The 12,815-nt window shown below is 52.9% G+C and overlaps 1 protein-coding gene across 3 annotated transcripts in view; it reads right to left on the bottom strand.

The window, feature by feature from the left end:
• Positions 1–12,815, bottom strand: part of SMOC2 (SPARC related modular calcium binding 2) — a 162,434-nt gene that overhangs the window by 81,708 nt on the left and 67,911 nt on the right. For 2 of the 3 annotated variants that reach the window (XM_060419334.1, XM_027972682.2), the window contains exons 5-7: positions 4,497–4,544; positions 1,521–1,571; positions 58–132 (exon numbers count right to left, since the gene is read on the bottom strand). In XM_060419334.1, coding sequence (XP_060275317.1) covers positions 58–132; positions 1,521–1,571; positions 4,497–4,544 — 174 coding nt within the window. Of the gene's footprint in view, positions 1–57; positions 133–1,520; positions 1,605–4,496; positions 4,545–12,815 lie in introns of all 3 variants that reach the window. The other variant, XM_027972681.2, reaches the window with a different exon arrangement.

Genomic DNA, 12,815 nt, shown 5'->3' with positions numbered 1-12,815 from the left:
AGAAAACAAGGCCACTTTCTGGGTCTGTTAACTCAGCCACACAGGTCCCCCTTTTACCTGAATTCTTATTGGTTTTGTTCTGTCGACTTTTAACTTGTTCAGTCCAAAGTGTGGGGTACCGTGATGCCACATCTATTGAACCAAAATAGAACAAGAATTATTTTAATTCATTATGAAAATTCAAAGTCTCTCAAAGACTTCAGCAGGCAACCTAAAAGTGCAAAACAGTCAGTATGATCAGTAAATACACACTGTACATTAAAAAGTAAAATATTTATGTGTACGAAACAAAGGGAAATGAAAACATGCATTTTGAAAAACTTTAGCATAGGTCTTTTTTTCCTTTCTTCATCCAAAAGTTTGAACAAAAGCAATGTGAGTCCAGTTTCCACTGGAAAGAAAGAGGTTTTGGCAAAAAGCGCCAAAGTGCAAAAACACACCCTCGTGCGGTAAAGATGGATACTTAGGTCACACGCAAGGCCTTCACTCAGGCTAAGTCGCCGACCCTGCGACCCCATGAACCATAGCCCACCAGGGTCCTCCGTCCATGGGATTCTCCAGGCAAGAATACTGGAGTAGGTTGCCAATCCCTTCTCCAGGGGATCTTCCTGACCCAGGGATCGAACCCCTCGTCTCCTGCACTGCAGGCAGATGCTTTACAGCTGTGCCCCCAGGGAAGCCCGAAGGACTCCGGACGAAGTGTAATATGTAAAATACAAGTTTGCCTACGATATCTGGGAGCAAATCTGTGGTGGTGATAGTCACAGATGCGACTGAGCTTTTGCAGTGCGGTCAGGACGCCACTCGCCCGAGAACCACGCTGAAGCCGACCAGCTGGTCAGGGGCACCCTTGCCATCTGTGGGCTCTGTGATCTCGGGCAACTGTGATCTCGTCTGTGAGGCGGGGCTCCAAGGGCTTGGTGAGCCCGGGTGATGGAGCGCGTGGCTTCCAGGGCAGACAGAAGTCAGTTATCCTGACTATCGCTGTTGCCGTCGGGAAGCACTTCTGATCCCCGACTTACGTGTAATGTGTGCCCCTTACATGCGGCCTTCAGACCTGGTCCCTCCTGCCCCGAGAACGGGTGACACAGAGGCCAACGGCTACAACAGCGTGCTCACGGCCAGGAGTAGGAAAGGCATCGTTCCCATGACACAAAACTTAATGAGACTGAGGCGCATCTTTTGTCACTTTACAAGGCTGGTCTCAGGCAGCACGTGTGATCACCACACGACGTGGAGGATGAGCAGGGAAGCCGCGTCTGCCTTTGCAGCTTTGGAAATACACCCTTCACTCTATCCAGATGATAAAATTTCAGCTCAGAGATTTCGCCGTAAAGGCCTCTCTGCACGTGCTGTGTGAAAGTCCCATGGCACGTGCGGGGGCCCTCAGCAGGGACACGAGGCCTCGCAAATAAAGCTGGAAAAGGGCAAACCCAGCCTGTCCCAGGTGAGCCTGAGCACAGGGCCGTGGCCCACCCCCAGGCCCATGGCACCCCACCCAGCTCCCTGCGGACTCTCACCTTCCTCGTCTCCTTGAGGCTGAGTCTCCAGCGCTGGAGCTGAGGCATCATCTGAATTCAGAACGGAAAAGATTTGCAAGGAGACTACAATTACGAGAGTAAGTGAAATGAGTGTGCATAGAGGCTGGACCCTCCGGATCGCATACCCCCCACGATCCACCAAACCACCACCCGGCACGCCGCACCCACAGGCGCGCGTGGCGCCAAACAACCCCACGGGGGTGGGGGAGACATCGGGCGGGAACCCTGGGGGCCCCCTGAGCGGGCGAGGGGCGGACGGCAGCCACGCGGGCCTGGGGTGGGGGCCTGACCCCTGCTCTGCCCCGTGTTTCTGAATGGAGGGCGGGGACAGAGACCAGGGCCTGGACTGTGCCCCGTGGGTCTCTCGGCACCGCAGGCCTCCTGCGAGGTGGGGGGTGGGGGTCGGGTAGGGGGTGGGGTCAGGGGACAGGGGGAAAGTGCCCGAGTTCAGAGGGAGGGACATGAGTCAGAAAATTCTGCGCCGTTTGCTGAGGACCTTATCCCGAGGACACGGTCTTTACTGACTTAGCTGGAAAGTACCCTTTGGGTTCTCTGGCAACGAAGCCTCTAGAAGCCGCCGGACAAGGAGCCCCCAGGCAGGGATGCCCTAACAGTGCCCACGGCGGGGGGCTCCTGAGAGCCATCCTGCTGTTTTCTCCCAGGCTTGTCTACTCATGTGATTTTGTGTTTTAATAACTTCAGGATCACAATTCAGCAAGTGATAACTGAGAGGAGGGACAGCCATGTGGCTTATCTGGTGGGCTGTGACCCATCAGTACCCCAGCCACCCGAAGAGGAAAACTGAGATTTCCCATAAGTTCTTTCCAGGGGAAAACCAAAGAGTATTTTTAAAAATTCTTTAACAATCTCTTGAAAAAAAAAAAATCTCGCCATCTGTCAAAACATTGACTAAATGTAGTGCCATTGATCTGAAACATCCACGTCTGCTAATGATAGCAGCAATAAACTAAGACTGTGCTGCTCCTGAATATTCTGTAATCTTCCAAGAATAAAATGGGGAACACATTCACAACCTCTTCCACATATTTGAGCGTCTTAACATACTGAGAAAAAGTCTTTGCATACTTCAGGTCCTCTGGAATGACAGCCATGAAGGACTGTGAATGTCCATCGTGGCCACAGTTAACGTCCATCAAGGACACAGTTAAAGCTGTACGCTTTTGCTGAGGCCTGAGCAGGTCATCCCTTGGGGGCCGGCAGCCCTAATCCCTGGGACCAGGCCGGTCTGAGTTCTCAGCTAAGAACCAAGGCGAGAGGGGCTTGTCCTTGAGGGACAACGGTGGGTGCCTCCCACCCCCACCCCTAATGCCAGCACCAGAGGCCCCCACATCCCTGTCTCAGCCCTCAGCCCCCACCATCCTGTTCAGGCCCCCCGAGAGCCTGTCCCGGTGCAAGGAGCCGCCACACCCACTGGGCTCAGCTTCAGACAACGGTGCAAAATCATGGACAGCTCCGTGTCCTTTACTCTGCCTCCAGGACAGCTTGCCAAACCTCTCACTTTCCTGACAAACAAGCTCTATCACTTATATTCGGTATTTCCCCAGACAGGCATGTCTATAGATCAAGGGGTTTCAGCAGAATCAATGTGCTGTTTCCTTAAATCCGTTTCTGAGCCCACATGCCAATTCCTGAGGGATTAAAAACATATATATCCACAGTGGAATGGACCTATATCACCATGAGCGGGATTGAGGGAGCCCCCGAAATGGTATTTCCCTCCGTCGTTTCTTCAGTATTTGATTATTGTTTCTAACCATGAACATTTACACTTCCCCTTCTCTTAAATAAAGCAGCATGCCCCCCAGCATCTCCGGGCAATCACATCTCCTTCCTTCCTGAGCAGAAACCCTCTCCCTAAGAGCCGAAGACGGGAGCGTGTGCGCTAAGTCACTTCGACTGTGTCCAACTCTGCAGTCCATAGACTGGAGCCCACAGGCTCCTCTGTCCATGGGGTTTCCTGGGCAAGAGTACTGGCGTGGGTTGCGATGCCCTCCTCCAGGGGATCTTCCCTCTTCAGGGACTGAACCCACACCTGTTATATCTCCTGCACTGGCAGGCAGGTTCTTTACCACTAGCCTGGGAAGTGGTACCCCAAGATGTTAGTACATTATTTTTATTTCATCCTAAAAATAAATTCTGAATTCACAGATTGATATCAGATGAAAACAGAAAGTGTGTCACTGGGACCAACAGGTGACAGCTAAAAGGTAAAAGTGAAAGTCACTCAGTCGTGTCCGACCCTTTGCCACCCCAAGGACTACACAGTCCTCGGAACTCTCCAGGCCAGAATACTAGAATGGGTAGCCTTTTCCTTCTCCAGGGGATCTTCCCAACCCAGGGATCGAACCTAGGTCTCCCGCATTGCAGGCGGATTCTTTACCAGCTGAGCCACCAGGGAGGCCCCTGCCAGCTGAGGGAAGGGCAAAGGCCACGGCCGGCAGAGACGGACCTGCAGCTGCAGGGTGACTTCCGAAGGAAACGCTCGCTATTTCGTGTGGTTTCTGAGAGCACTGATCCCAGGAGAGATGACTGTCATAGACAGAAAAAGTCCCCTCTTTCTTATGCGGAACAGCGGACGTCTCGATCGGTGCCCCCCTCAACGGCTAAGCTAGAGTCTCGCGCCAGCCCCAGCGTCTTCCGCCCAGCTGTGGACCTGAGATGCTGCTAACTCCATCCTCAAGTGGCCCCAACACAAGCCTGATGGGGACACGAGTGGGTCACCCGGGGGGTCACGTGCCCGGCACCTGCAAGGTCCCAGCAATCGTCAGGGCTGAATAAACAACTGCTGAATAAATAATATTAACAGACTGCTTGAGCTCTCGTGTATCATCACCATCACTGACACGCTGACCTTCTAACTTGAGATGTTATTTTAAGGCATAGATCGGACTCGCTGTCAGGAAACATCAAGGAAGTTCATTTTAAGATAGTTACCTGTTTTCCCTGTGCCTTCCCTTTGGGGAACCTTTTCATTTATGGAACCTGAAAGGGGACAATAAGGGATGAAATTATTCTTGGCCCTCAAATGGTCACCACTAATTGTTATGCAGATATTTTATTACATTTTGATTAATTCGCAGGGCTTTGTCACTTTCTAGTTAACGTATACAAGCTGCCCAGTGCCCTGGGTGACTCTGCCATCTGAAACCACAGCCCAAAACTAGGAAACATGATGTCAGCTCCTCCTTCTATGGCTGCCTGGCTCAGGACGCATGTGAGACCCTCTAGGTACAAAATACAGCAGTTTCTTCACCTGAAAAATATCATAAGAACCTTTTTAACATACATCATGCGGAGGTAGTAGAGTGGATTAGACTTTTTAAAAACTTTTAAAATAAGTTTTGCAACTAAAAGTCAATAAAAACTCTGGCTTTAGCTGAATTCTGACTTATGGAAAACTGAGGAACCATTTTTTCATAAGGGGAGAACAGGAAATAGAACGTTAACTCAGTAACTTGTAACACCATGTTAACAGTTATGCTGCCCTGAAAAGCTCATGTTTCGAACAGGGATGCTGTCCTTCTTCCTCATTAGATGGACACAGTTTTGGCAGCAAGAGTTTCACCTCATCATCATTACACCTACTGCAAGGAGTAAAGAAGTTCTATCCCACATGCGCCTGGGGTTTATCTGCCCATCCCCTTCAGAACATTCCACCCAGAGTCATTCAGAGCTACCCTAGTCATACGCAAGGCTAGACTCTGCAGACAAAGCATCTCATGAAGTGAAACTTGAAATTCATGGCCTGGTTTTTTTCAGTTTGGAGTCTGAAATACAGACCCACATTTGTACTAAAGACATAAGCTTGAGGGCATTCCTCTTGGAAGCACGGCAGTTCCGCAGTGGGAAGTTCATGAGCAGCTGGCTGTGGGCAGAGGTCCTGGAGGACAGGGCATAACTCAGGGGCATGGCTCACCCTCCCCAAACCCTGACGGAAGAGGCACTGCGGGGCCGGCCCCCACACTCTCGGCCGAGTGTAGTCAGCAGCTTTACAGGAAGGAGCAAGACCCCCCAGCGAACTCTCACATGGCCTAAGTGGGGCTGCAGCAGCCACAGCCCCCTCCCATCCAGGCTGCTCCTCGGGAATGCCTGGACCACAGGCCCTCGGAAATGCGCCCGGTTGATAGATAAAAAGGACCAGGATCTTCCTGGCCCATCCATTTGCACAACTTCCCAGTGGTGGCTGGGACCATGCGGTGAAACGTCACCTGCTTTTCAGGGACAAAACTCAGGGCTTCCCATCTGGTGAGAATCCCGAGAGAGAAAGCGGGCCCCGTGTGTGGCCGCTCAGAGCTTCCGGGATCCCGTTTTGCTCGGTTCTCCCTTCGTACCCTCTCTCTACAAATCCAGATTTGTTAACAGGCTTAAGTCTTAGTCATCCGTTTATTTTTATCATGTGTTTCTGCAGTCAATGACTCAAAAAATGTTTTTTGTGCTGACTGGGAAATGACAATATTTCGATAATATTTCTGGACACAACTATGAAGGTTTGACTATTCTGAGCTAAATGCAAACAACCCAAATAATAATTGGAAGTCCCACCCCCACCCCCAGGGAGCGTCTCAACTGAATTAAGGTAGTATTTTTGTAATCTAGGGCCTGCAGTCTCTAAGCTGCTGGTTCGCAATGTGATGGGCATCTGAGGTCTGAAGAGCACGTTTAGAAAGTATAGATCCGCTCCCTCAGACGTCCTTTCTCTCTCTGAACCAGCCAGTCTAATGGCTCGTTCATCAGCCACCCCTCCAGATTCAACCAGTGTTCACTTAAATCCACATGAAGTTAACTCGACCTTGTTCTTAAGAGGTGGAGATAATTTTAACACAGCATCAAGTGTCCCTTGATAACCCAAGCCAAATATTTTGCTGCACAGGACTGGGGGGTGAGGCCAGCAGGGCACTGATTTCCCGTCCAGCTGCCTCTGGACAAAAAGACCTCCCCCCGCTCCCCGCCCCACCTCCCCGGCACCCTGTCCTCCAGGACCTGGGGGCAGCTGAACGTGCGCTCCTCACTGCAAAGCCGCGATGCTAAGTGGAATCCAGGAACCCAGAACCACAAAGCCACTCTTTTCTTCCATTACGTTTTTCTGGAGGTAAGAATTTGCTGAAGAGCTCCCAAGAGCAGGTGATGTTCCAGGATGGAAGTGCAACAGACGGGGCCTAGGAACACGAGTGTGGACAGCAGTAAGCAGCTCCACAGACCACGGCTGGTTGGCAGAACCTTCAGAGAGGAAGACTCTGCCCCTCAGATTCCTATTTCAAAGGACACGTTTGAATTCCTTCCACTTGTGACATCTCATTCCATTTAAATGCTATTTTTAAAGGGTGGCTTTTTTGGCAATTAGGGTATGCATTTCTGGTGGAGAAAACCACAGAAACACAATGTGAGGAGCCGTCGATGGTTCAGGGAAAGAATAATGAGCCTGTAGTCCCCGAGCCCTTGGTTCAAATCCAGCTACACTCGGCAACACCAGCGTACAGGCAAAACAGCCCGAGGAGGTGCAGTGTTTGCTGAGAGAGCTGGTGGTCCAAGACAGCTCCTTTCACAGGCACTAAATGCTCTCTGGACGTGACTAAGGGAGGAGGGTCTGTGATGTGTGCGGCCGGAGGAGCCATCAGAGGGTTTAATGAGGTCAGCGCGCTGCAGGCGGGCACTTGCTTAGCAGGCGATTGATGGTCTTTCAGAGCGGAGTTAAACAAGCGGCATGACTTATCCCTTTCTGGAATCCCAGGAGCAGAGTCACACCGTCACGTGGCTTTGCTGCAGCCAGAGAGAGGGAGAGGAAGAGAGCGGGGAGCAAGGAAGGAAGGAAGCAGGAAAGAAAAGAAAGGGAGAAAAAGGAAAGAAGGAGAGAAAGAGGAAGAGGAAGAGGAAGGAGGGCAGGCATGTAGGAAGGGAGGGGGAGGGGAGGGGAGGGACAGGAGGGGGAGGGGAGGGGAGGGGAGGGGGTCAGGAAGGGAGGGGGCCTGGAAGAGCCCAGCGGCTCAGCTCCCCTTCCCTTCCGGATGAGTACTTCCTTCCCACTGGGACTGCCAACCCTGAACTCTTGGGAGCAGAGGTGCATGAAGCCCCGCACCTCAGCCTGGTCTCGCCGTCCTGCTGGGCCCTTCCTCCAGGCAGGGACTCCTGGCTTCTCCCAGGCGCTGTCTGGCTGCCCTGCCTTGTGCTTTCCGGGCAGGACCCCGTGCAGGTGACAAGAACGATCGTGGGAGAGAGGGAGGCCGGGCGCTGCGGGAAGCGGGAAGAGTGTGGGGGAGAGATGGACCTTGCCACCCACCAGCTCGGTGCCCTGGCAGGTGTGCCCGCCTGCCCGATGCTGAGTCTCCTCCTCTCTGCAAGGACAGCGTGGGGATCACCTGCCTCTTGGGCAGCAGGAAGCCCGCAGAGAAACCAACACACAACAGAGGCCTCCGGGGTGGCTCCCTTAAAATACCCCAGGACACTCAGGGGTCTGTGCACTCCTTTTCCTCCTGAAGCCTCTCCCCACGTGCGCACGCCTGTGCATCAAGAGGGTGACAAGCACTCTCAGCAAAGAGCAGCCCTGGCTCCACTCAGAGTGAGTGGCCAAAATGTGCCGCCACCGGCAGGACACCCGTGTGAACCGGCCTTTCTGTGGCCACTTTCATTCGTCCGCTCACTCAACATGCTCGGGGGGTACAGCACAAAAAGTCCCGCCTCCTTCGGACTGAAAGGCACTAGGCAGCAATTACTCAGACAATTCACATGACGACTGAGTGCGCGGTGGATGTCTGCACAGTTCCTGGTGTGTGCTGGTCATCATTCTATGAACTTCACACACACACTAAGCCCTCTAATGCCAACAGCAACCCTGAAGTGGGCACCCCTCGTAGGCCCAGGAAATGAGGGCCCTGAGACCCCGAGAGCGGCCTAACAGCCCAAGGTCACTGATCAGGAACAGCAGAGCTGGGGTCCATGCCCGTAGTTTTAGCCCACAGAGGAGCTGATGTGGTCTGAGCAGCCGGGGCAGACCTCCTGGAGAAAAAGGGAAGGAGGAAGGCGCGAGGCAGAGAGGAAGGCAGAGGGACACAGCACCTGCCCAGGAGGAGAGGGTCCCAGGGCACAGCCGGTGCCCAGAAGTGTCTCTGCCATGTCCTTGTCCTTCCACGCATCATCTGTCTGCGAGGACACAGCTGGCAGGCAGCTCTCCACACCACGGCCTCTCAGACACCAGCATGGGGATGGCCTGAGCTCACCCTGAAGGGTCCTACCCAGGCGCTCTGACGGCTCTGTTTGACCCCAGACCCACTCGCCCACTCTCAGCTGCTGACAGGCACAGGGGCTGGAGTGCAGAGGCAGGAACCCGCAGGGGAGGAGCGGGCGCTGGGCACCGAGGCCATGGCAGAGTCGGAGTCCCTGGAAGGCAGCCTTTCAGGGGGTGCTGGGGGTCATCACGCAGTCAGACCAGCATGCACAGTGATGCCACCAGGCTGACGTCTGATAGATCGCTGTGGCTCCGTGCCCCCGGTTACCTCCCAGAGTGGACGGGGGTGCAGTTCTGTGAACGTTTGTGTCAGAGCAGAGGAAGACCCAGAAATCAGCACCGCGGGGGCCTTCCACCTGCCTGCGAGACAGCGTCAGTGCAGCCCCAGGGCTGACGCTGCCCTGGCCTTGTCTGACTGGACCGCACCAGCCAAGTAAGGTGAGGCACTGGTCCGTGACCCCCCACCCCACTTTCCAGATGCCTTCAGTGTTCACTCACATCCTCACCAGCTCTCTTCCTTGGCAGGAAGCACCCACAAATCCAGAGTTTCACTCCCCAGAGCCCCTGATACACAGCCTGCCCTCCAGAGTCTAAACCCTTGAGGACAGACTCCAGGGACCCTGCTGTAACCTGGGGTCACCCTCCAAGGCCAGAGGCAGGGGAAGGGCTCCGAGAGAGTGCACCTAGCCAGGCAGGGGGTGAGCAGCCTGACCTACAGGGCAACAGAGGCAGGGTGAGCTGGAGCAGGTGCCAGGGCCCTGCTCCCTCTGCCAGCACTGAAGTGGGCATCCCCGGGGGCAGGGCATCCTCCGGAGCTCACCCCCGCATGCCAGCCCGGGTCAAAGGTGCATGCCTCTCTGGAGCCAACGCAGGGGATCTTGGGCCAGGACCCTGCAGACCGCCCACCCGGCCCCGTGCCAAGGGCCGTGGGCATCCCTCTGAGACCCGGTGCCCCAGGGTGAGTTCCGCCTACCACCGTGGGGGTCCCTGCAGCCACCTGCGCCTTCTCAGCATCACCTGCTGGCTGGACGTGCACCTTCCCTCCCAGACGGCTGAGGGACTCAGGCAACCTTCCTGCTCAGCGCAGGTCACGTCCTGGTGGTGGGATCATGACAGGCCCCAGTGGACGGTCAGGCCTCCTCGAGGAGAGACCAAGCCGGGCCCTGTGTCCCTCACTCAGGGCTGGGGACAGGTCACTGCAAGGTCGGCTCTCAAGCAGGTGCCCCACTGCCCAGGAGACCAGCATCCTCACCTGGAAACTGGTCAGGAAGGCAGGACTTCGGACTCCCCTCCAGACCCCTGGATCAGAAATTCTGGGGTACAGCCCCGGAGTCTGTTATCCAGCTCTGTGTGGACTGAAATTTGGGTTCCAGAGCTCCGAGGAAAAGGGCTTGGCCTGGGCACTCTGCAGTTGTTATTAACAGTGTTGTTACTAATGGATTCTTTCTGTTACCATGAACTCGTCTCCGTCTTGTCTGTCAAGACCCCGCGGCTCCCTCGACCTACCGCAACATCTCCTGTTTTCCTATTTTTACACTTCTGTGGACGCAGAACGCAAACAAAGCTGGCCTGTTTCCCCACAGTGAGCCTCTGAGAAGCTGACGGGCGGGAGGAAGGCTGGAGCCCCGTCCCGAAGGGGAGAGGCTGTGGTGCTGGGCTCCCTCCGCTCGGCTCCTCTCTCTTCCCTGGTGATGCTGCCTTTGAAAAGCTGGGATTCCTGGTGAGACAGCGTTAGATAAAAGGGATGCTGAGCTCAGCTCTGAGCTGAGCGTCCTGACGCCCCCCATCTGAGAATGCCCTTCTCTAGATGGTAAGAGAGGAAATACAGAAATCACAAATGAAAAAAAATTAGTGGTTACTTCTGATTTGCCTTCCGTCAGTGTCCTCTTTAAGGCCTGAATGTTACATACTGCAGTGGCCGGAGAAAACATGAGTCTCACTCCTGCAGAAAGGTCACTCATGGTCAATAGTATCATAAATCTTTCCAGCGTTTGACTATTGGTATTTAAAAGGTGCTGTTGAAAAAAATGTACTGTTTGCTTAAAAAAAAGAAGGAAAATACATACACTTCTTTTAATTCAGAGATATGGTATACCTCTGGAAGAGATAACCCACTGTTCTTTGTATAGAGGTATAGAGCCTGGGACCAGTGAGTTCTAAAAGACTTCTTAGTTTATCTTATAAAGTTTTCTTAAGTATTAAAAAGTATGAGAAAAATCCATTTATGGCCTAAGTGTGAAGAGGACAGCTTGCAGAAAACTCTTAAAGTAATGGAGGAAGTGATAATAAATTAGCCACCAAATTAAATGTATACTGAAATATTCAGCACAACAATAGAGTTGATTATTATACAAGCCGTAAGACACCAGTAAGTACATTTTTCCAGAGAGGAAACATAATAATACCAAAATATTGCCCATTGGGTAGATAAACAAGGCCAAAGCAGCCTACACTGGAAAGGAAAAGACAGACAGATGGACGCTCCCAGCACCAACACCAGGCACGGCCGACGCTGCCTCCTCAGAGCTGCCTCCTCAGAGCTGCCTCCTGGCCGGTGCTGGGCAGACACTCGCAGGGAGGTCTTCACGCTGACCCTCAGGCTTCCCAGGTTTCCTTGGCACAATAGCCACACACTGTGCTCTCTCCCTTGAATGCTTGACTTAATTTTTTAAAAAATTCTTCAGTGTTCTGAAATGTCCACAATCTGGAACTTTTATTGGAAATTTTGCGTAGCTCATGTTGTCTATATCAAATTGCTATTTTTTTTCCTCATCTTGGACGTAAATTTCCTAATACTTCAAAAGTCATCATAACAGTAGGTGTTAGAAGGTGAAATAATACACATTTTTCTCTGAAATGTGGCTTCATTGGGGAAATGGACACGGGTTGGCAGCAAAGCCTGCCCCGCCCCTGGGGCTCACGTCCACTTGAAAAGCGGGCCCCTCTCTCAGTCCATTTCCTACTTCCTATGACAGTTGCTTGTTTTCACATTTCCTTGCCAATAGCTATTGAAATATTTTATTTCGACAACTATCATTTTTCAGGAAGAGAATTGTTAAGCCTGAAGAAAAAGCCATTTTGAGGGAAAAAAATGTTCCCTGTGATCTGTAACCGTTTCCATCCAGCAAGCAACTTAATGCGCACTTGAATTCTCATAAAGAGACACTTCAGAAGCACAGCTGTGTTGTTGATTTCAGTATTGGGGAATTCAATTGTTCTGGATGTTTCTTTCAAGTTCCTCAGCTATGCAGGGCCCTTAATTTAGTGCCAGGGAAATTCATTCATGAAACAAAAAAGCAAACCCAGCTTCTCTTTATAAAGTGAAAGCTTTCAGAAATCAAAAAGATGACCATACAAACGGGCAGTTCCCCGTTCCAGGCAGAGGCCGAAACTTAAGGCCTGACGGGAAAACCCAAAGGCTGTAGCGCAATCCGTGCAAACAACATCCAGAGAAGCTACTCAGTCTACTCCGAGCGTCTCTGTTAAGTGTGAGCGGGCCTTCCGAAAGCCGCATCTGGAAGCCGGTCTGAGAAGCAGCGGCCGGCATGCCCGTGAGCATGGCACACTCGCAGGCGGCTTTCTATCGTTAAAGCCCTGCACCCGAAGGAAGGGCCCCTCGAGCGCGCCTCGTGGCCAAGGCCAGCAGAGCAAGGCTTCCACTTCGCAGGAGATGCTGTCCCTGCCGGTGACTCAGCGCCCAGAGGGCGGGGCGGGGCGGGCCAGGCTCGCCGGCCCCGTCAAGGAGAGTCTCTCTGCCACAAGCCGAGATGCCTCCCTTCAAACACACACCTCAAGCTGAGCTACACAGGGAGGTTCTTTGGATATTGTAACGTGAAGAGCTCCTACGAGTAGGCTCAGCTTCCAGTGTCTTCGGCCGCTTTGTATTTCTGCCAGGAGTAAGCTCTTGGCTCGGGTGCACTGTTTCAGAGGAAGATGAGATTAAAACCCCTGAAGCTGTTTCCAAATAATCTGGAGCGAGCCGACTACAAACAGCCTCCCTCGGAAAGAAGCCCTTTGTTTTTAAGCTCATCTCC

The sequence above is a fragment of the Ovis aries genome, chromosome 8 (assembly GCF_016772045.2).
Source record: "Ovis aries strain OAR_USU_Benz2616 breed Rambouillet chromosome 8, ARS-UI_Ramb_v3.0, whole genome shotgun sequence".
NCBI lineage: Eukaryota > Metazoa > Chordata > Mammalia > Artiodactyla > Bovidae > Ovis > Ovis aries.
Note: the sequence above shows the minus strand (reverse complement) of the source record. Positions and strands in the feature narration are given on the sequence as shown.